This window comes from Cryptomeria japonica, chromosome 3 (genome assembly GCF_030272615.1).
Source record: "Cryptomeria japonica chromosome 3, Sugi_1.0, whole genome shotgun sequence".
Classification (NCBI taxonomy): domain Eukaryota; kingdom Viridiplantae; phylum Streptophyta; class Pinopsida; order Cupressales; family Cupressaceae; genus Cryptomeria; species Cryptomeria japonica.
Genome location: NC_081407.1, coordinates 653430501 through 653454228, shown reverse-complemented (window position 1 = coordinate 653454228; position 23728 = coordinate 653430501). Strand labels below are relative to the sequence as shown.

The following is a 23728-nucleotide window of genomic DNA, read 5'->3' as shown; positions in this document are numbered from 1 at the left end:
ATAATCTTGGATTGTATCAAAACTCTTGGGATCCAAGTTGGTGAGCTCATTGTCAATCTTGTAACCTCGGATTTCATCAACTTGACCATACAATTTCTGAAATATCCCAAGCCTCTTTGATTGTAGAACACTTCTCAATGTGAAAGATGAGGTCATTTGATACATACTTACGCAAAATTCCAAGAGCCATGCAATTTTTTGTGAGCCATTCTAATTGAGCATTAGGATCAGTTTTAGGATCTAGTGGTGCTGCTATTGTTCCATCTATGTAATGCGTGAGACCTTTTTCCATTAATTTCTTCCATGCTTTAATTTTCTAGGATGCATAATTATATGAAGTTAAAGGTGGAAATTTATGAGGACTCATAGCAAAAAATGAAAGAGCACTAGGAAAGAGAGGCACAATCACACAAGACACCCCTCCAAATTCACTCAATCAAAGAACCCCCCCCCCCCTCCCAAAATGATGATTTGACACTTTATATTTAGTGCGTGTACAATGGGCCACTTGCAAAAAATGGCAAAGTGGACTTCTGATTTCAACTTTACAACTACCTCAATTAGGCCAAAGGAGTCTCAAACTGATAATGCAAGAGATCTAAACTAAGATCCAAGCAAATTACAAGTATCAAATAGGCCAAAGAAGACCAATATCTGAAATTACAATATCCACTCAAAATCTCTGAAAACTGATCATAGATTATGAAAGTAGACAAAAAAATATGCACTTTCACAAAAAAGCTGCACCTAAAAAGGAGGTCGTATGAGCGCAAACGAAGCCTTTGAAATTGCAAAAACGAGGATTGGATAGGTAAAGCTGAGAGAATCTGAAAATTCTGAAAAACCTGTGCACCAAAATCAGAAAATAACTACAACATTGCGTAGAGTACGAAAAATTAGCCCAAATCAAAAAACATTGCACCCAAAAAGGAGCAAAATTGAGCAAGTTATGAGCCTACAAAGTTGACCCAAAAAACCAAACTGCTCAACGAAGAGGGGTCTAAAATTATCAAAAAATGTTGACGCAAGCTGACGTGAGCAAATCACTATGTTAAAATTGACGGCCATATGACCGTCAAAATGGTCGTCGCACCCCCTGGACAAGGATGAGCCTCCAAAGTTTTTGTCATGAAAGCAATTGAGCTAAGAGAAAAGTTTAAGGATTATGTCATTGACAAGAAGGATGCTCAATTGGTTTACAACTTGTTGGACAAGCTTCCATCAGAGTATGCAACCTTTGTTTCTAGCTTTCACACCCATCGGTTGACTTTAGATGCCTCGTTCACTCCACCATTTGATGCATTCACAAAGATGTTGATACTTGAGCAATTAAAGTTGATCAAGATGGGGATTCTCAAGTCTTCAAAGTCCAAGGCTTTGGTGGCTAATCAAGGGAATCAAAGGAATCAAGGAAAAGGCAAGAACCAAAAGTAGCCTAAGTCAAAGCCACAACATGATAGAGCACAATCATTCTCTCCACAACAAGGCAATTCTTCATCCTCTTCCGAGAAGGGATATACACCTAAGGAGTGAGCACCTTGTTCATATTGCAAGAAAAATGGTCATGATGAGAATCATTGCCACACAAAGTAGATTGATGAGTTGACAAACATCTTTAAGAAAAACAACATCAATTTGCCATCCCCCTAAAGAAGAAGGAATCATCTCCTTCCACTTCCTTGCAATCAAAGGGAAAAGAGCAAGCATTTATGGCTAAAACAAGTGCTTCACAACAGTGGATACTTGACTTGGTGCCTTACATCACGTGGCTTCTACAAAGGAGCAATTTTACTCATTGGAGCCATCTAAGGTACCTCACATTTTCATTGGTGATGATGCACAAGTGGAAGTTGAAGGGAAGGGTTCAGTTGCAATGGATGATGGAACTTTTGAGAATGTTCTCTTTGTTCCTAACTTGACCACCAACCTTATCTCCATCTCCCAAATCACCCACTATGGGAGTGGGAAGAAAGTTGAGTTTACACCTGATTCATGCTCGTTCTCTTGGTTCAACTTTAGCTTTTTGGGTAGAAGCTATTAGTTGTGCCACACATCCAAAATCGGGTTCCCCACGAGGCTTTGAAGGGTATCACTCCTTTTGAGGCTTGCTGTGGTAGAAAACCGGTGGTGAGACATTTCAGGGTCTTTGGGTGTCCAACATGGGCTCGCATTCCTTTGTAGAAACGCAAGGCATGTGAACCTCAGAATAGGCCTTGCATATTTGTTGGATATCCTGAGGGCGTTAAGGCATATTGACTTATGGATTCAAAGACACATGAGGTATTCATTGAGAGGAGTGTTCACTTTGAGGAAAGCTCTCCTAGCTTGGCCTCACTTCCTCCTTCCTCCATTGTGGATAGTGATGATAGTGACTTGGATGATGATACTCCCTCAACTTCAAGTCATAGGGTTATACCTCCGCAAGGTCCACTTGCAGTCGAGGAAGCTCGTCCTCCATCTCCACCTAGACCTCGTTGGGTTCGACAACCTCTTGAGTTTGTGGGTTTTCTTGTTGGGGATCCTTTAGACACTTAGAGGACTTGGTCACAACATTAGGAGTTTCCACATGCTTACATTGCTATCGCTTCCGATCCATAGAGCTTTCAGGAAGCATCAAGAGTTCCTGAGTGGGACTTAGCCATGGAGGAAGAGTATAGTTCCTTGATGAGGAACAACATTTGGGATTTAGTCCCTCTCCCTAAGGGGAGAAAGATGGTTCGATGTAAGTGGATCTATTAGACCAAGTTTGCAGTGGATGGTAGTGTGGACAAGGCACGACATGTTGTGAAAGGTTTCTCATAGGTTCTTGGTGTTGACTATAGTGAGACCCTTGCACCCGTAGCTAAGATGAACTCCATTCGCTTGACACTTGCTATTGTCACAACTCATGGTTGGGCTGTACATTAGATGGATGTGAAGAGCGCCTTTCTTCACAGGGATCTTGAAGAGGAGATTTACATGGAGTAGCTGCAAAGATTCATTTAGGATTCTTCATTGGTTTGCAGATTGAGGAATTCTATCTATGGCCTCGAGCATCCCCCTAGGGCTTGGTATGCTAAGATGGATTCCTTTTTTCTCTCCATAGGATTCACTAGGTGTCATTCTGATCCGAATGTCTACATTTTGTGATAGGATGACTCTCACTTGATACTTGTGCTCTATGTTGATGATTTGATCATTACGGGGAACACCTCATCCATCATTAGCAGTGTCAAATCTGCTTTGCACAAGAGATTTGCTATGATTGACTTGGGCCTTTGGCACTACTTTCTCGCTATGTTACTCGGGGACATGTCCCCAATTTTTTTTCCAGGCGTCCTCGTATCGGGGACAAGAGAGTCCTAGGGGACGTCCCCATAAATTCTGCATATTGACAGTGAATTGTGACAATGAATTCTATAAACAATTTGACTTTGACTCTCAATTTAACACAAATTTGGCATGAGGATTCTGTTAATTCTTATATGTTAAGGTTCTATAATGTATACATGCATGATTTATCCATGTTTTCATATGAATATTTTGAATTTCCCTATTTTTTATATAGCCATCCCCTTTGCCATTCCCTAGTCCTCAAAATTGGCAAAAAAAATCACCGTCCTGGAAATGCGTACCCCCGTCCCCTACCATTCCTATCCCAAAATCTCGAGGTAACATAGCTTTCTTGGGATATAGAGATATCACAGTCACCTTCCGAGATTACACTTGCGCAGCCCAAGTATGCTCTTGATCTTCTTGCACGGTTCCACATGGCTGATTGTAAGCTTGCATAGACTCCCTTTCTCTCAGGAGTCAAGCTTGAGGCTAAGTGTTCCACTCCACTTATTGATGCCACATTTGATTGTCAGTTTGTTGGAAGTCTCATCTACTTGACTCACACATGCCCTGATATTTCCTTCGCTGTTGGCATTGTTTCACGCTTTATGCAAGAACCACATGAGCTTCATTGGAAAGCTGCCAAATGCATCTTGCACTACATACAGGGTACACATCACTATGGGATTCACTATGTAGTAGGCACATGACTTGCCTTGGTTACACAGACTCAAATTGGGCTGTCGATCTTGATGATCATAAGTCCATTTCAGGTTACAACTTTCATCTTGGTTCGGGCCCCATATGTTGGCAAAGCAAGAAGCAACATGCTATTGCTCTATTTTCGATTGAGGTTGAGAAACGAGGGGTTGCTAATGCAGCTACTGAGGCTATTTGGCTCAAAAATTTTCACAGAGTTTAGCTTCACCACTCCACGACCTGTAGTCCTTCATTGCGACGATCAGAGTGCCATTTAGATCTCTAAGAACCCGGTTCACCATTAGCTTACGAAACACATCGAGATCCACATGCAGTACATCAGAGAGCTGATTCAGGAGCAGGTCATTGATTTGTAGTATTGTCCTACAACAAAGTAGGTTGGAGACATCTTCACCAAATCCCTCATTGAGAGTAAGTTTCATTAGCTGTGAGCTCTCTTGGGGGTGTGGGATATTTCATCAAGGCGGTTAGTTGACTTCTCCTTCCTCTCTTATGGGGGGGACTTTTTCCGCTCGAGGTTTTGTCCCTCTTCTTTGAGAGTTCCTTTGTATTTTCATCTCTCTTTTGGGGGGGGAGTTTTTTCCCACTGGGTTTTCTGCCTCTCTCTTTTTGTGAGAGATTGCATTGAATTGTTTTCTTTTGCATTTGTTCATGGGTACCTAACATGGCCTTGTAGTTGGGACCCATATTGCATTGTTAGTTCGAATCTACATTCCCCTAAGTTGCACTTAAGGGGGGGGGGGTGTTGGTGTAAATTATGTTTCATAATTACACTTTACTTGACTTGGGATAATGCATTCATAGAAGTTTGCATATGAGACACTTAGGGAAGTGTGCATCTAGCGAAGTTGCTTGTAGGAGAAATTCCACTTTTTGTGGTTTTATCTTGTTGTCACATTCCACCTTCAGTGAGTGATCCACCTCTTGTGAAATTTTTTATTATTTCTCCTACCTATCCTCACTTATGTTGATTTTAAGGTAGTGCTTGTTAACCACAGGGAAACATCAGATCTGTTGCCTTCCCAACCATAGACGATAAGCTCTTATCGTCACCCCCGAGCACGCTACATAAATTTCTCACCATCAATTGATCTGCTTGTACATGAATTCGATCTGCCTGATTATGATCGAACTTGCTGTCTTATCTCTCTTCCAAAGAGGGAAGACCACGTTCATATATATCTGTTGAAAGGAGATATCCAAGAGTCGGCTCTCATCAAGGAGGCACGACCTTCATGAAGCATCACATGCCTTCAAATGAGGAGTGGTAGACTTTAACCAAAAGTGGGCCCCTTCGAAACAAATTCAATAAGTCAAACTCGATAATGTATGTTTAATCATTAAACCTAATAATGCATATGTGACTTAATAAAGATATTAAAGGATTAATATAAGTTGATAGATTCATCAAATGTGTAAGGCCAATAGGCCATTCACACATTTGATCTTGCTGAGTTGGCCTATAGGATTTCTACCGACGCTATATCATCAACACTCCCTCTTAGCTAGGGAGGAATCCTTCTTAATCTCTAAAAGTCACATCACCTCATCGTGATCACTAACATAATGACTACACTCATGTGAATGAAAGAAGCTTATCGCCTCATTGTGATAGCATATCACCTAATCGTGATGTTTGACCACAATGGCTACTCCCAGAGGGTGAATACACACAAATACTAAGTCATGGAGTCTCTCACATGACATCCACCATACCTACTTGCAAAGGGTGGATCCATCATACCTACTCGCAGAGGGTGGAAGATGGGTTGGAACCTCAAACTTCTCTCACAGAGAAGAATGCACAACAAGGGCTGATACCTCAGACTTCTCTCACAGAGAAGAATGCACAACAAGGGTTGATACCTCAAACTTCTCTCACAGAGAAGAATGCATAACAAGGGCCGAAACATCAAACTTCTCTCACAGAGAAGAATGCATCTCCACCATGCCTACTCGTAGAGGGTGGATCGAGGGCTTTCACCTCAAACTTCTCCTAGAGAAGAATACATGAACAAGGGATTGCACCTCGAACTTCTCCTCACAGAGAATAACTCATTAACAAGGGATTTCACCTCGAACTTCACTCTCTCAGAGAAGAGAACTCATTAACAAGGGATTTCACCTCAAATTTCTCCATCACAGAGAAAAATGCATTAACCAAATCTTCATGATGATGTGGCTCCCTCGAAGCTGAAATGTTAGGCGCCCTTTGAAGCTGAAAAACAAGCTACCTCTGAAGCAAATATCAACCTTCTGACATCTTCGTCCAAGGTTACTTCTAACGATATGTCAGACTCACTCTGAATGCCGAGTCTTCCTCTGCGAAGAAATGCAAGCAATCTTCCTTCCTTGAATAGACATTCGCTAGTGCCTGAACCTTGGGTAGAGTGACCGCCAATGAAAAGCATAATTCTGGTAGTAGTGCCAGGCACACAAGCCCCAACCAGCCCCACGGCCACACTGAGAGTAGTGCCAGTGCAACGTGTAGCTCTTGCATCCATCTAAGCCGCCCATGAATCCTTTTGCAACTCTTCCAAAACCAAATTCAAAGTGAATTCACACTGGGAAGCTGGCAACAAGAATCGGGCAATGCTTTGAGTAGAGAGGCCATCCTTGACGTTGATTACATCGTCAGCAAACTTGCAGATAGCGTCAAGCATTCTATCAATCTGCTGCCGCAAATTAGGATTGGGAGCAATACTAGACATATTGAGCCAATAATGCCCGACCATGCGGCCCTTGTCCGGATTGGCAATTGAACCAACCTCAAGCTCTTCCAAAGCCTTAAAAGTGCTTTGAAACTTGGGTTCCATCGCCTCCATGAATTCATCTGTAAACCCCATTCGGCTGACATCGATATACAATCCGAGCTCCTTGTGCTGATAAAGCCAATCCAAGTACCGATTCCATAGGGCTGCGGGTTCCGTCTCTAGCCCTTTCTTCTTCTACAAAGAATTTGTATCAAGCACAGAAACCTGTCCAGCCACAACAACTCGAGCTCGAGTCACAAGCCGACATCTTTCAACGCCGACAATGCCGAGCTTTGAAATCTTGGGCGAAATCTTGTGACTGGGCAGCAGGCAACTTTTTGCATAGGTTGCTATCTACGTTTTCCCACAGAATTTCAGACGCAAAGGATTTTGGGCCATCATACTTGTTCTCGAGGCCTGGGGAGATTGGATCCCCTGATTGCCACCTAATTTGTTTAGATGCCTGACCGATGCCACTGAGAAGTGGAGGTTAGCGAGTGTAATCGCTGCATTATCCTTTGTAGTCACCTTTAAATTTGGAAGAGATCTTAAATCTGCAATTGTTTGTGATTGAATTTCCCTTGAGAGCATAGGATCTACCTTCAAGTGGTTAGGCTCTATAGAAGGAACCTGCTATGATACCATGTTGTTTTTAGGGTAGTGCTCATTAACCATAGGCAAACATCAGATCTGTTGCCTTCCCAACCATAGACGATAAGCTCTTATTGTCACCCCTGAGCACGCTACATAAATTTCTCACCATCAATTGATCTGCTTGTACATGAATTCGATCTGCCTGATTATGATCGAACTTGCTGTCTTATCTCTGTTCGAAAGAGGGAAGACCACGTCCATATATATCTGTTGAAAGGAGATATCCAAGAGTTGGCTCTCATCAAGGAGGCACGACCTTCATGAAGCATCGCATGCCTTCAAATGAGGAGTGGCGGAATTTAACCAAAAGTCAGCCCCTTCGAAACAAATCCAATAAGTCAAACTCGATAATGTATGTTTAATCATTAAGCCTAATAATGCATATGTGACTTAATCTTAATAAAGATATTAAAGGATTAATATAAGTTGATAGATTCATCAAATGTGTAAAAGGCCAATAGGCCATTCACACATTTGATCTTGCTGAGTCGGCTTGTAGGATTTCTACTGACGCTATATTATCAACAACCTACCCTTGTATCTCATTAGGCCACATTTCATGATCGTGTGCTTACATATCCATATGGCCTTGCCTTTATAAGTAAACTCATCTTCATTGTATAGTTTATCCAGTTGATCCATTTTTGCATTTTGATGAGAATACAGTTTATTCTTATCAATCTTTGTCTCTCTTGTGTTGTGCTATCCATTGGGTTCTATATCTTGGTTATTATTGGCAAATTCTTGCAGAGTTCAATCACCAATATACAAAAAGAATTGAGTTTGACCATCACATTACAAAATGAAACAGATTATTTCACTAGTTGCTGTTAATTGACAACTTCATCCACTCTATTGTTAGAATGGAGACCCATAGGCTGATTTGTTTCTCTATGGCAGTGCTGGAAGCTTATATGTGAACTTTGGGGAATGTTCCTTTCAAAGAAGGCTATTGAGTATCCAGTTTGGTATGTGGACCCTTTCTTCATTGCAGTGATCATATTTTGAAGATTTGTCTTTAACCCTTGATTTATTCGACTGTCTTATTATTTGTACCCATAGGCATTAACACCAAAGTTTCCTTTGAGGTTTTCAATTCTGTCTCTTTGAAGGCATCCTGCTCCAGCTGTCCCCAGGTTTCCTTTTGCTGCACTATCAAAGTTTAATTTGCTTTCATTTTGGATGGAGTAGGTATTTGGCTTCATTTCTTTCATCCAGCATATCCTTTGCTCATTTATGGTTTCACTTCTAATTGTTTGTCAGTTATCAAGAACCTTCATCTGTTCACAAGGGGGTATTGGAAGTCTACCTTCAAATATGAGGACACTGGCACCTCACTTCTGCTCTAGCAGCATTCACAAGTGCTAGCATTATCTTCAAAAGTTGATAGGTTCTTTTGCAGCCATCTCACCATTTTAAGGATGAAGGGGCATCGGTCCAAAGTGTTTATAAATTCTTGTTAAGACAAGGCCAAGATTGGAAAATCAAAACTTTCATTAGTGGTTGTATGGCCCACTGGAATCCCAGTCTTTTTCTCAATCTTTTCCAAATCTCTGCAGTCTACTGGCAGTGCTGAAGGTGGTGGTTAGCATTTTCTTCATTCTGAAGGCAGAGACTATATATTGATAGTCCTTGTATTCCAATCTTTTTTCAATCTATTTTGAGTCACCTTGAAAGTGGTCTTAGATTCTTGTTTAGACAAGGCAAAGATTGAAAAGTTTGTAATAGTGTTCTTGCTGTGGTCCACTGGAATCTTAGATTGTGCATCACTCTTCCTCAAATGTCTGTAGTGTACTGGCAGTGTTGAGTTGGTAGTTAGCATACTCTTTGTTCTGAAGGCAGAGATCACATGCATATGGACGTGCCCTTGCATCCTAATTTCCTTCAATCTATCTCGAGTCAATATCTGATTGTAAACAGCCATCCAGGATAAAAAGAAATGTTTTTTGTAGGCTGTATTTAGTCCAAATCAGATCATCATACCAGTCTTGCTCCTATCGTTTGTCTTGGGTATCCATATTCTGTATCCATCCTTCCCCTTGTACCACCTTTCATTGTTTCTGGTCCATCTTTAGAACATTTTGGTTATTGATATCATTCACAGGAATTTTGCTTCAACTAAAAATCCTCTCAATTATTATTGAAGGGCTTCCAGGTTTGCTGAATGGCTTAGTAATCCCATTTCTCTTTATAAAATTTACAAATTGAACCATGTTCTCTCCTTGTTCTGATTCTTAGCACACTAAATCTTTACCTCTTTGCCTAATATTCTTGGCATCCGCTATGGTGTTCCAGATGTGGGAACCAACTGGGATGATATCTGTGGTGAAGATCCTTTCCAGATCTCTTGGATCAAGTATATATTCCTCATTAAGTTCTGTAGTCTTCTTCTAAGCAATTTCAGCTCCTTCCAAATTCTCCATGTGTGCTTAGCCCCCAGATTTTGATTGAAGTGTGCTGCCTCTTCCCTTACTTTCCTGGCATTTGACCCAGGGAGCCATCTGCTACTTTTACAGCCTTAATACTTTTGTATCCTCTTCTGATAATTGTAGGCAGGCAGGTAAATTTACAGTTTCTTTCTTTATCTTTTAGTTACATTTCCCTTGATTTTTGTTTGCAGAATATTTTTTATTTGGCAAAATTCTTCCGACTGTGCAAGAATGTTGGTTTCTTAGTTTTTCAATGTTCCATTAGATAGGCAATGGATCTTTACTTTTGTGTGAAGTTTCCTTATTTCTTATCTTGGGAAGATATTACTGTATTGGAATTTGTTTGAGTTTTATAAATGTCTTTCTATGCATCTCAGATTTTTTGACAACTTGAACATGCGAGTTCTGTTTTTTGCTAGGAAAGCCATTCCACCAACCTTTCTTTAAACTAGATAATTCTGGATCCCTTAGCCACATTAATTCAAACTTAAAAGGGCATTTTTCTGGGGATTTATCTGTTCTAGTGTTTTGCCAGATTGGAGCATGATCAATGCTTGAGAAATTTAGGATAGCTGACTTGGAGATCCATCTCTCCACTATCCATCCAACTTTACTGTCATATTACGAATTTCCTTCCTGTTATTTGAGGAGAACATTCCTTCTTTATCTTGCAGATCATCAGACTACTGTTCTTAACAAATCTTTTGAAGTTTTTTCGGGTAGTGAAATTCTTCCTTTCCTGCTTTTCATTAATTATTAGACTGCTGTTAAACCCATTTTATAGTTGAATCTGCATAACAGCTAGTTGTATCCCTTTGCTAACAACCTGCCTGATACAGTTATTGGGTTCCAGTGAACAATCCTTTCCACCTTAAGCAAACCAGTTGAATGCTTTTCCTGACAATTTGTATGATACAGTTCCTGTGTTCCAAAGAGTAATCAATCTACCCAATGCGCTCTGAGGCTCTTGCTTTCCCCACTACTGTGATATTCCATGTTTTTCCACTGTTTCTTGAAGATATGAACTGTACAATGCTTATAAAATATTGATGTGCTGAGCATTATAATTTTGCAATATCAAATTTTAAGAACTCTAATCAATGGAAAGTTTAGATCAAAGCTTCGATGAAGTTTTGTGGAAATTCATCATTTGAAATGGTTAGTCACTTGGATATTAAAGCATGCGTTTCTGATAATTTGCAGTTGATCTCTTGAATAAATATTTTATGCATTGAAATATATGCAAGTATTTTATCAGAATGATCTTACATGTGCTTCCTTCATATGGACAGAAAATATTTGGAGAATCTCTGTTTGTGGATTGATACCAACAGTGCCACACTAAACATTTTGAGTTCTAACGTGGAGATTGGGCTAGGATTTTTAGTGATAATTTTACTTTTTACGTAAGTAAAATTGATGAATAATATTGAATTCTTTTAGTACAGGTTATACATTGCATTCACAAATGAGGTGTATTTTCTGACATTACATAATGGACATTTTTTGCAGACGGCAGCGAAACATAGTACTGGCATTTATGTATTGGCAGGTGTGCTTTCATTTCCTCACATTTTATCACTTGTATTTTAGAACTTTACATGAGACTGGTGTGATTATTATGTCTCTCATCATTTAGTTTTTACCATAAAATGTTCTCAATCTACAAGTATCATTGTTTTTTTGTTGTCTACAGTTGCTGAAGCTCATGTATCATGCGCCTAATACTGCTTCCTACCATCGGAATGTCTGGGCTAAAATTGGGATGAATGCAAACCCGTATATAAATCGTTATGCTCCATTTCTACAAACTCCAATTTCTTATGTCCAAAGATGGTTACAGAATTGATATTTAGAACTGTAACCTTCAGTCTGTTTACTTGATGGTTGCCCCGTGCAAATTGATGTTTGGAGCACATTTGTGACACCACAGTTTTGTGGGGCTTTGAAATTGTTTGGCTCAGTTATTAGGGGAGGAAAATAATTGTCAGGAAATTGTGCCCGGTAAGATTTTTGGGCGTTGAGGCTATTTATTATGTTTCTATTTTAACAAAATGAGGTAGAGCATGTAGCCCATATGTACTAGAACATGTATAATTGGGTTTAGCACTCTTGCAGTTCACAGTTTTTATTTTACTTTTTTGGTATGATTCCTTATTTATGGCTTAGCAAGACGTTCGAGATATTCAAACACATCGATTCTGTAAAAGAGGGGAAAATAGCACTGAAAGCACACTTTTATTGACTGAGCAGTTAAAAATGGGTAAGAATACCTTTGTTTTAGTCAGGCATTCAAATGTATTCGTAGCAGCAACTATTTAACTCTCTATTCACTTAACAATGTTCAGTATTGCTTGCGGTAAGAAAATTGATTGATTGTTTGATTTCATTTTCTTCTTTGAAATAAATTTTAGGAACTGTAAGATTTGTGATGAGAGTTCCTGTTTTCTTAATTGGCACTTGCATCTTAGCCTACTGTGCTATTCAGAGGTGGTAGAAAATGTGTGGAGATGAAAATATCTTGCTGATGATGGTGCAAGAAAAATGTGAAAACATTTTCTTACTACCCCGATAAGCGTATTACAACGGAAGCATGGGGATTGAAGTGCTCATACATAAAATCCACCTTTTTCTCAAGGATAAGGATGAGAATAACAATAAATAAAAAGTAAGAATATAATGATACAATAATTATATAATAATAATTTAATTTAATAATTTTATTCACTTTTGTAAAAAGTTTAATAGAAATATAAAGATATAATAATAAGAATATATTAAAATATAATCATATAATCATATATAATAATAGTTTAATATTAATTACAATATTATAATATTATAATGATTTAATATTAATTACAACATAATAACATAATAATTTTTTAAGTGGAGTAATGAACAAATATGTATATTTCGGTATCTTTTACATAAATCTTTTAAAGTATAGGCATGCTAGTTAATATTCTACACAGTTTCAAAATAAATTATTCTTTGCTAAAGAAAGGTGACAAATCCTGTAGCTGAAATTGAAATTCTAGATTATGGGAGCTAACTATTTTTGTAGTTAATACGGATTTGAATGAGGTTTACAATTGATCTATTTTCAGCTATTCTGACTGACTCTAGTTGGTTAAAAAATGCAGTTTTGGTATCACAACTTATAATTAGCTAGAGTTGCTAAGAGATACATGCAATTTGCATGGAGCATTATCACCAAACATGATTGGCACGGGTTTTTAAAAAGGTTAAAAAAGGAAGTTGTTTGTATTTCTTTTTCGAAATCTATTTTGTCATATATTCAAATAGCATCATCGCAGGCTCCCACATTTGTCAGACCTGCAGCATATTTCTAGATTCAGTCAGTTGAACATACTCTAGCCATTTTTGTAAATGTGGAAATAATAATTGTTTCTAAAATCAGTGGACATGAATCTTTCGCCTGTTGTCAAGTTCATCTGCTGAACTGAAAAGTGCATCTAGCAACATTCCAAGGGAATAACATAATTTTAGTGAATGTGATGTCAGTATTATTTTCATCTAGTAGAATATTACCTGTGTAGGTGGAATAGGATGTCAGATAATAAAAAAATTAAAAAAATTTCTGTACTGTCTTTATTCACATCTGTAAAACTGTATCTCGGTGTGGAAACATAACAAGACTATCACATAATCTAAGTTTTATTGTGTATGTGGGAGATGATCAGGCAATAAAATTGAAAATTAGTAGAATATAGCCTATGTAGGTGGAATTGGAGGTCGTACAATAAATTAATAGAGCATTGTTGCTTAGGGGAGAGGGATCAGTAGTGGTTAGGGCTAACTTCGTCAACATGTAACCATCACACGGCATATCATAAGACTTCCGTTTTTTTAGAAATGTAAAATCGACATTTAACTATCTACAACTAAGGTTTGAAGACATGACTCATCATGCGACTCATCATGCAACTCATCAAAATAATGAGTCTAGTGCGAAGTGTCTTAAACATGACTTTTTAAAGAGTCGACCAAAACTTAATATAAAAATCTCTAGTGGTTGAATAAAAAAATATCATTTGTAATTAGTATAATATCGTATTTTTATGTAAAATATAACTTATATGCAATTTAAATGGACCAAATGCCTATTAGTAATCATAAGTGTGTGTTATCTTTAACTTCTATATCCAACACCAAAGGACCAATAGTGGAACACAATTTTTTTGTTTGTTTGCTATAAAAACAATATATTATTATATAAAATACAACTTATGTTGAACACAAAGGGACTAATTGTTGAACACTAAAACCTTTGGAAAATCCCTCACATTTGATAGAATAAAACAAGGTATTTATTGTGTTCACCTTTTATATTTGTGATAAGATAAATTATTAATATGAAATATTCCAATGCATATACATTGCTACCCCAATAGTTGTACACATAAGAATGATATTTGTTCACTATGATAACAGTACTTGTTTTAGTGAGCATTTTATTTTATAAATGACACACTTATAGTGGATAGCTATGATATTTTATTTGAAACAAAAAATATTGAATGCATTTATGCCATTTTTATATAACATTTATAGGTCCATTTTGACCAACATTTGGTATTACATGTGGAATATTTATTTAGACTATATAGGATAAATATGTAAAACCTGGATATTATATGCATAATTGCTATGATGACTATTGGACCATGTACAACTACTAACCCCTCTCCCCTATTTTACTGTATTCTGATATTACAAGATTTGTTGTTTTAGAAGAATACTGATCCGCTTTCAATGATTATTCCAATTACCTATATTGTCATTTTCTGAAGAACAATTTAGTTCTAGTTCTAATTTTTAGAAGAGGCTAAACTTATTTAGGAGCCAATTATCAACTTCAGATATGATCAGTTTTAAAAGACAAGTCTTTAAAATCTTTGAACGTATAATCTCTTTTTGCAGAAATCTATTATAAACCCACATCAAGTGGTGCTGCAAATTCGTTTTTTTATGTATTTTATGAAATTTGAACTTTCAATGTATGGCCTTGTTTTACACATATGGTTATTGTAAATATGCAAAGGTTAAGGGTCTGCAAATTTATATATTTTTATATGTTATGGAGGTATGTATGTTGCACGAGAAGTGATAAAATATATAGTCTCGTTCCCTTGTTTAAAGGAAATGTAGCAGCGAACTATATAGTTTAGTTCCTGTTATCAGGTAATGGTTACAACTCTTAACCAGAGAATTATTATTTCTTGAGAATATAACCATCTCGGCAATTCTGTTTATTGTTTTAGCACATCCAAGTTAAATTGTTTGCGCGCATCCAACTTAAACTTACAAGGATAAATATTTTGTACACGTGACAGCAATAATGCCTTTTAAAACTAGTGGAGATCTTATAATAAGATTGCTTCATTTCCTGATGTGCCGAACACATCTCTGCACAAACAATGTATTTTATGCAAATATTCTGAAAGATTATTGTTGAAAGTCATAGAAGATGTTTTCTCTGTTCTCTTTCCAGATTAAATGGCGTTGCTTTTTAAATACATGACTGTAAAGCCTCAATTAAGGGCATCCAATTTTCGATATAGGTAAACAAGGCCTATTATTTGAAATTTTAAACTTCAGGGGAGAATAAATACGAAGTCCACAATATTTATATATTTTCATTTACATATTGGCTGTAAAATCCTGTGCAATATAAGATAATTGTAGGAGTAAAAACATAAATACTACCAAAAAAAACACAAAAAAGGAGCTTTCCAGTCTGATATTTGAAAAAAAATCTCGCTCAATGATGGAAAGATATAGTAATGATTATTTCATAAGATTAAATATAGGAAAGAATTGCTTTTTTTAAAAACGTTTTTCTTTAACAAAAGGGTTAAGGGTGATTTTTCAACATCTATCTCAATTTTCATTTAGCTTTGGGTTCATTTTGATGAAAATACTTAATACGATTACATATTGACAAGTGACACATTCTTGCACAAAATTGGCTCAATCCTTTATATCATTACTTGTTCTTATTTACACATTCTCTCTTGGTTCTATTTTTTGAAATAATGGCTAGTTTGGATTAATATTTAAATGTTGTCAAATGACAATCTTATTGTAAACAACTTATTCTCCTTATTGTAATTGGGCCAAGACCCAAACATAACATGTACTCTTAATGTGAGCCCCAAATGAGCGGTAAAGGCAAACAAGCAATAACTTCTTAATGGGTCAAGACCTATTTGAGTAGTATATATAATATTATTATGAAATTAATAAGGAAGGCCGACTTGAGACTTGACACCTCAAGTCAAGTATATAAGCAAGTCATTTGCATGGCATTATATATCAATCAAATCATGCGAATTACATCCTTGATCAGCAAGGGACAACAAATTGCATCATAAAGATCAACGAGCATATCCCTATGGCAACGAACTCATCTCCAAGAACATTGAACTAATTCTGGAGCAGCGATTATCATTCATGGTCAATGAATTGACTCCTTGATCAATGAATGGTCCTATGATCAACAGCAGCAAATCATCTTCAGTCAAGTATATTGCAGATAAGTTCATCATACTGTTGTGTATATGCTGATGTTCATATTGCTTCAAGTGTTGAAGTAAACCTGTAAAGTCACATATTGATTATTGCCTAATATAAACTGAGATTAATTGTTGGGTTTTTCACCTCTAAGAGGGAGGTTTTCCCAGGGTACTCTTGTGTTCTGTGTGCTCATTGTGTTATTTTTGATTATTGTTATCAATCTGATCTAAAATTACCATGGTATTAGAGCTTTAGGTTCATTATAAATCAAATTATTGGTTATCCTTCACTTTCAGTTTGTTGTTTTACTTTTGCAAGATGGTTACAAGATTGCAGGTTGAGGACAGACTTGATGGTGCTCTCAATTTTACTTCTTGGAAAGTTCGTGCTCTTCTTGCCCTTGAAGAGGTTGAGCTGTTACAATTTGTGGAAAACAAGGATCTACCTGAACCCTCAGATCCAGATGAGTTAAAGCAGTTCAAGAAGAATGCTCTTAAGGAAAAGAAGTTTCTAATTGAGTCTGTGAAGGATCATCTTGTTCCAGTCATCTCCAAGTTACCTTCAACCAAGGAGACGTTCAAACACCTAGAAGGAATGTTCGAAATCAATAACATCAACCGAGCTCTTACTCTGAGGCAACAACTTCTTCAAATCAAGATGAGAAAGGGAGATTCAATCTTGTCCTTCTTCATGAAAATTTCAGAATTGAAGGACCAGCTCAACTCCTTTGGAAGTGAAGTAGTGGACAAGGATATTGTCATGATTGCATTAAATGGTCTCCATGATTCTTGGGATCCATTTATTCAAAGCAAAAGCGGAAGAGTTGAATTTCCCTCTTTTGATTGCGTCCGGTCTGATTACATTCGAGAGGAATCTCGCCTAGCTGCAAGAGGAATGCTCAAAGGCACTCATGGAGGTGACCATCATGTGCTTGCATCTCAACATGTCAAAAGGAATCATGATAATTGGAAGAACAACTTCAAAAGAGATAGAGACTTCAGACCCCCTGTTGCTTACTATTCAAGGAAGAAGCCAAGGGATCTTTGACGTTTTCGTTGCTTCAAATGTGACAAGTTTGGACACTATGCTAAAAAATGTCAGAATCCGCCCAAGCAAGGAGAAGCGAACCTGAATGAAGTTGCAGATTCAAAGGATAACGATGACTTCCTCTTCATTTCTACCTTATCTAGCAATGTGCTAGCTGATAGCAACACTTGGTTGATAGACAGTGGTGCATCCAGGCATATCACGGGATACTGGGAACACCTCTCAAACTTAATGGAGAAAGAGTCCAATCTTCATGTGGTAATTGGTGATGATGCTCAGTACTCGGTAAGAGGTTTTGACAATACTTCCTTAAATTTGGAATTTGGTATCTCCTTGCATCTTAGTGATATTTTATTTGCTCCTGGAATTAAAAGAAATTTAATCTCCATTTCTGCCCTAAAAGATAAAGGTTATCAAATAGCATTTTTTGAGGGTAAAGTACTTGTTTGGCCAAATAAATCTAGTTTTAAATCTGCTCATGTTATTGGAAATAGATATGATAGTTTGTATAAACTTTTAGCTAATCTTGTTCGAGCATTCATCCATGAAGCTCCAAAATCTAGCGAGCTATGGCATAACCTTCACTTTCAACCACTTCCCTCACTTGAAAAGATGGTTAAAGGTATGCGTAAACTTAGTTATTTTCATGATGATACGTGCAAAGTTTGTGCATTAGGTAAGAACACTAAGAGTCGATTCCATAAAAGTGAAAGTAGAGCTAAGGAAAAATTAACACTTGTTCATTTTGATCTATGTGGACCCATGATTATTCCTCCATCTAGCAGATTTCTATACTATGTTACATTTATGGACGATTTTTCTAGAAAGACTTGGATTTACTTTTTAAAATCTAAAGAATCTGATGAAGTGCTAAGTAGGTTTAAACAATTTAAAGCCCTAGCTGAAAATATGTCTGGTAAAATGATTAAAGTGTTAAGACATGACAATGGAGGTGAATACAACTCAAGTAGTTTCAATGACTTTTGTGTAGAGATAGGAATTAAGAGGGAGTTTTGCATTCCCTACAATCCTCAACAAAATAGTGTGGCTAAACGAAAGAATAGAACCATTGTTGAAGTAGCTAAAGCAATGATTCATGACCAGGATCTGTAGACTTCCTTATGGGCTGAAGTATCCAAGGCTGCAGTATACATTCAGAACATATGCCCTCACCGTGTCCTGAAGAGCATGACTCCTGAAGAGGCCTTCACTAGAGTCAAACCAAATATTAGTCACCTAAGGATTTTTGGAAGTCCTGTCAATGTTCATGTGCCAAAGGAAAAAAGAACTAAGCTAGAGCCATCCGGGAAGAAAGGTATCCTTGTTGGATACAGTGAATCCTCCAAAGCATTTTGCATCTACATTCCATGACAAAGGTATATTGAGGTAAGTAGAAATGTTACGTTTGAAAAAAATATTGCTTTTAAGAAATCTAAAGGTTCCCTTGTCAATGATGATAAAGAGGTTAATGATAATCAAAATACGGATATTGATACTAACCCTGAGATTTAGAATGATTCTATTGAGCCTCCCGAACCTATTGAGCATGGTGATCCTCCTGAGCCTCTGGATCCAACTAATGGACCTAGAGATCTTGTAGTTAGAAAGAAAAGGCCACTTTGGGTTAGGAGCACAATTCAAGAAGCAGAAAAAATTGTAGCTCCTAGTGGCACTTTTAGAGAAAGTAGGAGACCTCAGAAGTTCTCCAACTATGTTGCAATGATGTGCAACATCATTGAGACTGAATCATCCAGCATAGAAGAAGCTATGAACCTGCAAGCATGGAAGTTAGCTATGGATGAAGGGTATCAATCCATCTATCCATAGTTCTAAGAATGATGTCTAGGATATTGTACCTAGATCCAAAGGTAAGTCTGTTGTTTCTTCTAAATAGTTGTTTAAAATTAAACATGTTGTTGATGGTAGTATAGAAAAATATAAAGCTAGATTTGTAGCTCGTGGCTTCTCTCAAAAGGAAGGCATAGATCATGAAGAAACATTTGCTCCTGATGCTAGATATACTTCCATTAGAACTATTATAGCTATTGCTACAACTAAGGGTTGGAAGTTACATCATATGGATGTAAAGACTGCCTTCCTTAATGGTGTCATCGAGGAAGAAGTCTATATTGAGCAACCAGAAGGATATGAGACTCATAATAGAGAATCACATGTATGCAGATTAAACAAAGCTCTTTATGGCCTGAAGTAAGTTCCTCGAGCTTGGTATGAAAGAATTGATAAGTACTTGGTTAGCTTAGGGTTTTATAAGAATGATGTTGATCCTAACCTTTACTTTAAAGTAATTAGTGGTGAAATGCTAAATTTGATTTTATATGTGGATGATCTATTCCTAACTAGTGAAGATAGTTTTATCATTAAGTGTAAGAAAGAATTAGCTACTGAATTTGAAATGAAGGATCTAGGTCTCATGCATTACTTTCTAGGGTTAGAAGTGTGGCAAAGACCTAATGAAATTATTTAAGTCAAGGAAAATAGACTATTGATATTTTGAAGAGATTTGGAATGTTGGACTACAAACCTATGTCTACTTCTATGGAAACTAACTTGAAGAAATTGAGTTTGTCTGTAGCTAACTCTAATTTTGCAGATCCTTCTGAGTACAGGTTGTTGATTGGATCATTGATGTATCTAGTTAACACTAGACCAAACATTTGTCATGCAGTGAGTGCACTTAGCCAATTTATGAACAAGCCAAAGCATGTTCACCTTTTTGCAGCCAAACATATTCTGAGATACTTGCATGGAACTGTTGGCTATGGGCTAAGGTATCCAATCAACACTTATGTTACCTTGGAAGGATACTCAAATTTTGATTGGGAAAGAAGTGTTATTGATAGGAAGAGCACTTCAGGTATTTGTTTCAGTTTGGGTTTTGTTCTAATTTCTTGGGCCAATAGGAAACAGTCCTTAGTAGCCTTGAGTACTGCAGAAGCTGAGTATATTGCATCGAGTGTTGCATCGAGTCAGATTCTTGTTTGGACAACCTTGGGAACCCACATTTATTCATTGTGATAATTAAAGTTGTATTAAAATGTTTGCTAATCATGTGTTTCACGACAGATCAAAACATGTGGAAACTCACTATCACTATGTTCGTGATATGGTACAAAGAGGTGCCTTACAACTGAAATATGTCAGCACTGATGAGCAGGTTGCAGACATTCTCAAAAAGCCCCTTGCTCGTGTGAAGTTTGAATACTTTAGAGACAGGCTTGGAATTGTGGAGAATCCAGCTATGACTAAGAGGGAGTCTCAGTCTCAGTGATGCATTAAGTTGCATCTTCCACCCTTTGTGGGCAATGCATGGTGGAGTCACCCTCTGCGGGCAATGCAAGGTGATAATATTTCCTTCTCTGGGAGAAGGTTGAGGTGAAAGACCTCTTCCACCCTCTGCAGGCAATGCAAGGTGGATCCATCCTTTGCAGGCAAAGCAAGATGGAAAATTTTCTTGTTTTGCAGGTTACTTTCATCCTTTGTGGGCAATGTAAGATGAATCTATGATGCATGATCACACTATTTTGGTAGAATCCTCCCTAGCTAAGAGGGAGTGTTGAAATAATATCTAGTTTGGATTAACATTTAATTGTTGTTAAATGGCAATCTTATTGTAAACAACTTATTCTACTTATTGTAAGTGGGCCATGACCCAAACATAACATGTACTCTTAATGTGAGCCCCAAATGGGCGGTAAAGGCAAACAAGCAATAATGTCTTAATGGGTCAAGACCTATTTGAGCGGTATATATAATATTTTTATGAAATTAATAAGGAAGGCCGACTTGAGACTTGACACCTCAAGTCGTGTATATAAGCAAGTCATTTGCATGACATTATACATCAATCAAATCATGTGAATTACATCCTTGATCAACAGTGAAATTATCCAGTCAGTGAATATAACTACAGGGACAACAAATTGCATCATAAGGATCAACGAGCATATCCCTATGACAGTGAATTCATCTCCAAGAACAACGAACTAATTCTGGAGCAGTGATTATCATTCATGGTCAATGAATTGACTCCTTGATCAACGAATGGTCCTATGACCAGTAGCAACAAATCATCTTCAGTCAAGTATATTGCAGATAAGTTCATCACATTGTTGTGTATATGTTGATGTTCATATTGCTTCAAGCGTTGAAGTAAACCTATAAAGTCACTTATTGATTATTGCCTAATATAAACTGAGATTAATTGCTAGGTTTTTCACCTCCAAGAGGGAGGTTTTCCCAGGGTACTCTTGTGTTCTCTATGTTCATTTAGTTATTTCTGATTATTGCTATCAATTTGACCTAAAATTAACACTATTTTATTTATATTTGTACATATTTTTACATATATAACATTTATTACATCTATAATTGTTTGTCATTTCTAGTATTTTTGTCCTTTGCCTAGATATTAACACTTCCATGACATATGATTGATCCTTTGGGTGCATATCTAATCATTGAAATTTGAAAATTCAAATTCATTTTTAATCTTTATTTTTGCCTTGAATCAACTTGGTATATATTTGATGTGATTTTTTAGATACTTGTATTTAAGGATATTCAATTGCATTCATTTTAAACATCTTTTTTCATAAATTAAAGAAATTCATACACTTTTAAGAAAGCGCATGTTAGGATCACCTTAGTTGGAGCACCTAGTGTATTGAATTTTGCATTGCATCATCCTAGACCATCAAGTATCTTTGAAGATTGTTGTCCTCGATAATTTTCACAATCATAAAACAAGTCCTATCAAGGGATTGAAAATAAAACACTTGTAATCCAACAATGACCCCCAGGTGTTTTTAAATATTGCTAGTGATTGATATTTACTTAAGCATAGAGAATTAGATGAGTAAGGAGCTAGGAGTTTAGATAAAATCATATAAGATTATCAAGTATCTTTGAAGATTGTTGTCCTCAATAATTTTCACAATCATAAAACAAGTCCTATCAAGGAGTTGAAAATAAAATACTTGCACTCCAACAATGACCTCCAGGTGTTTTTAAATATTGCTAGTGGTTGATATTTACTTAAGCATAGAGAATTAGATGAGTAAGGAGCTAGGAGTTTAGATAATATCATATAAGATATGTAGGCTATAGATTTGACTTGTGCCAGTGGGAATAACCCAAAGTTGTAGACTAGTTTTGCATAGAGTTGTTAGATTGTTTTGATTTCAAGGTAGATCAGAACTAGAAAGGAACTAAATTTCAATCTCAAGATAGGTGGATTTCAATGTGAAATTATTCTTCACCATACTAGATTTAAGTACCCTACTTCTCTTTGCATTTAATTTCTTAATATAATATTTAATGTTATACTAAACAATTAACCTAGGCAATATTTTAGGGAAATGTTATTTTCCTTTACATTTTGGTGAACTTGGCCTTTGCATTAGTAAAATATTAGGTTTGTTAGATCTATGTTTTTTTATCAGCACATCTTATTTCTAAAATTAACTATCCTCTAATTCTTGTGCATTATTGATATATCTTTGTTCTAGTATTTGTATATCTTATTCTTTATTCATCCAAATCACCTTTATTTTGGTTCACCATACACACCCTTCAACTTTTAGTTTTGCATTTTATGAATATTTAAATCTACTTAGGGACTAAATTTTTGATATACATTATATCTTACCTCACTTCTATACCATTTATCTACATCTATTAGTTTTTTATGAATTTAGTGCATAATCTTTTGGGATTTTTTGTTGCTATATCTTACATCATGGACTCTAATCGTTCCTTATTTTTGGTTTGTATCCATGGTTCTATTAATGATTTTGATGTATTTATACAATTTGTGAAATAGAATCCTTTTATTCTTGATTCACTAATGAAAATTTATCATTAGAATGCAATTACATTGTCTATGGAAGCATTACATAATCATAAATGTACTTTTTATCTATGGTTTTAGAGATTGATTTTCCCTCTGTCTTGATTGCCCTTACTATATTTATGTATGATTCTTATATGTCTCCCTTTCCTTCAATTGATAGTAATAGTAATGTGCTTGATCCTAATTATATTTTACATTTAAGAACATTTCTATCACATGATATAGTGACATATTTTGTCAGGGATACTTTTATTACTCTCATCTTCTAATGATACATATATATGATACTTGGAGTGACGAGGTGACACTTTTCCCACCTACTTGTGACATTGTTACACTTTGTGATGATATTCCTTTTCCATGTCATGAATATCCCATAGAGCCATGCTCTTTTG

At 36.6% G+C, this 23728-nt stretch overlaps 1 protein-coding gene across 2 annotated transcripts in view; it reads left to right on the top strand.

The window, feature by feature from the left end:
• Positions 1-12154, top strand: part of LOC131033768 (uncharacterized) — an 89539-nt gene extending 77385 nt beyond the window's left edge. Inside the window, exons 8-10 of one of the 2 annotated variants that reach the window (XM_057965056.2) lie at positions 11164-11277; positions 11384-11423; positions 11568-12154. In XM_057965056.2, the coding sequence (XP_057821039.1) occupies positions 11164-11277; positions 11384-11423; positions 11568-11720 (307 nt within the window). In that variant the 3' untranslated portion in view covers positions 11721-12154. The remainder of the gene's footprint in view (positions 1-11163; positions 11278-11383; positions 11424-11567) is intronic. The other variant, XM_057965057.2, reaches the window with a different exon arrangement.
• The last annotated feature ends 11574 nt before the right edge of the window (positions 12155-23728 follow it).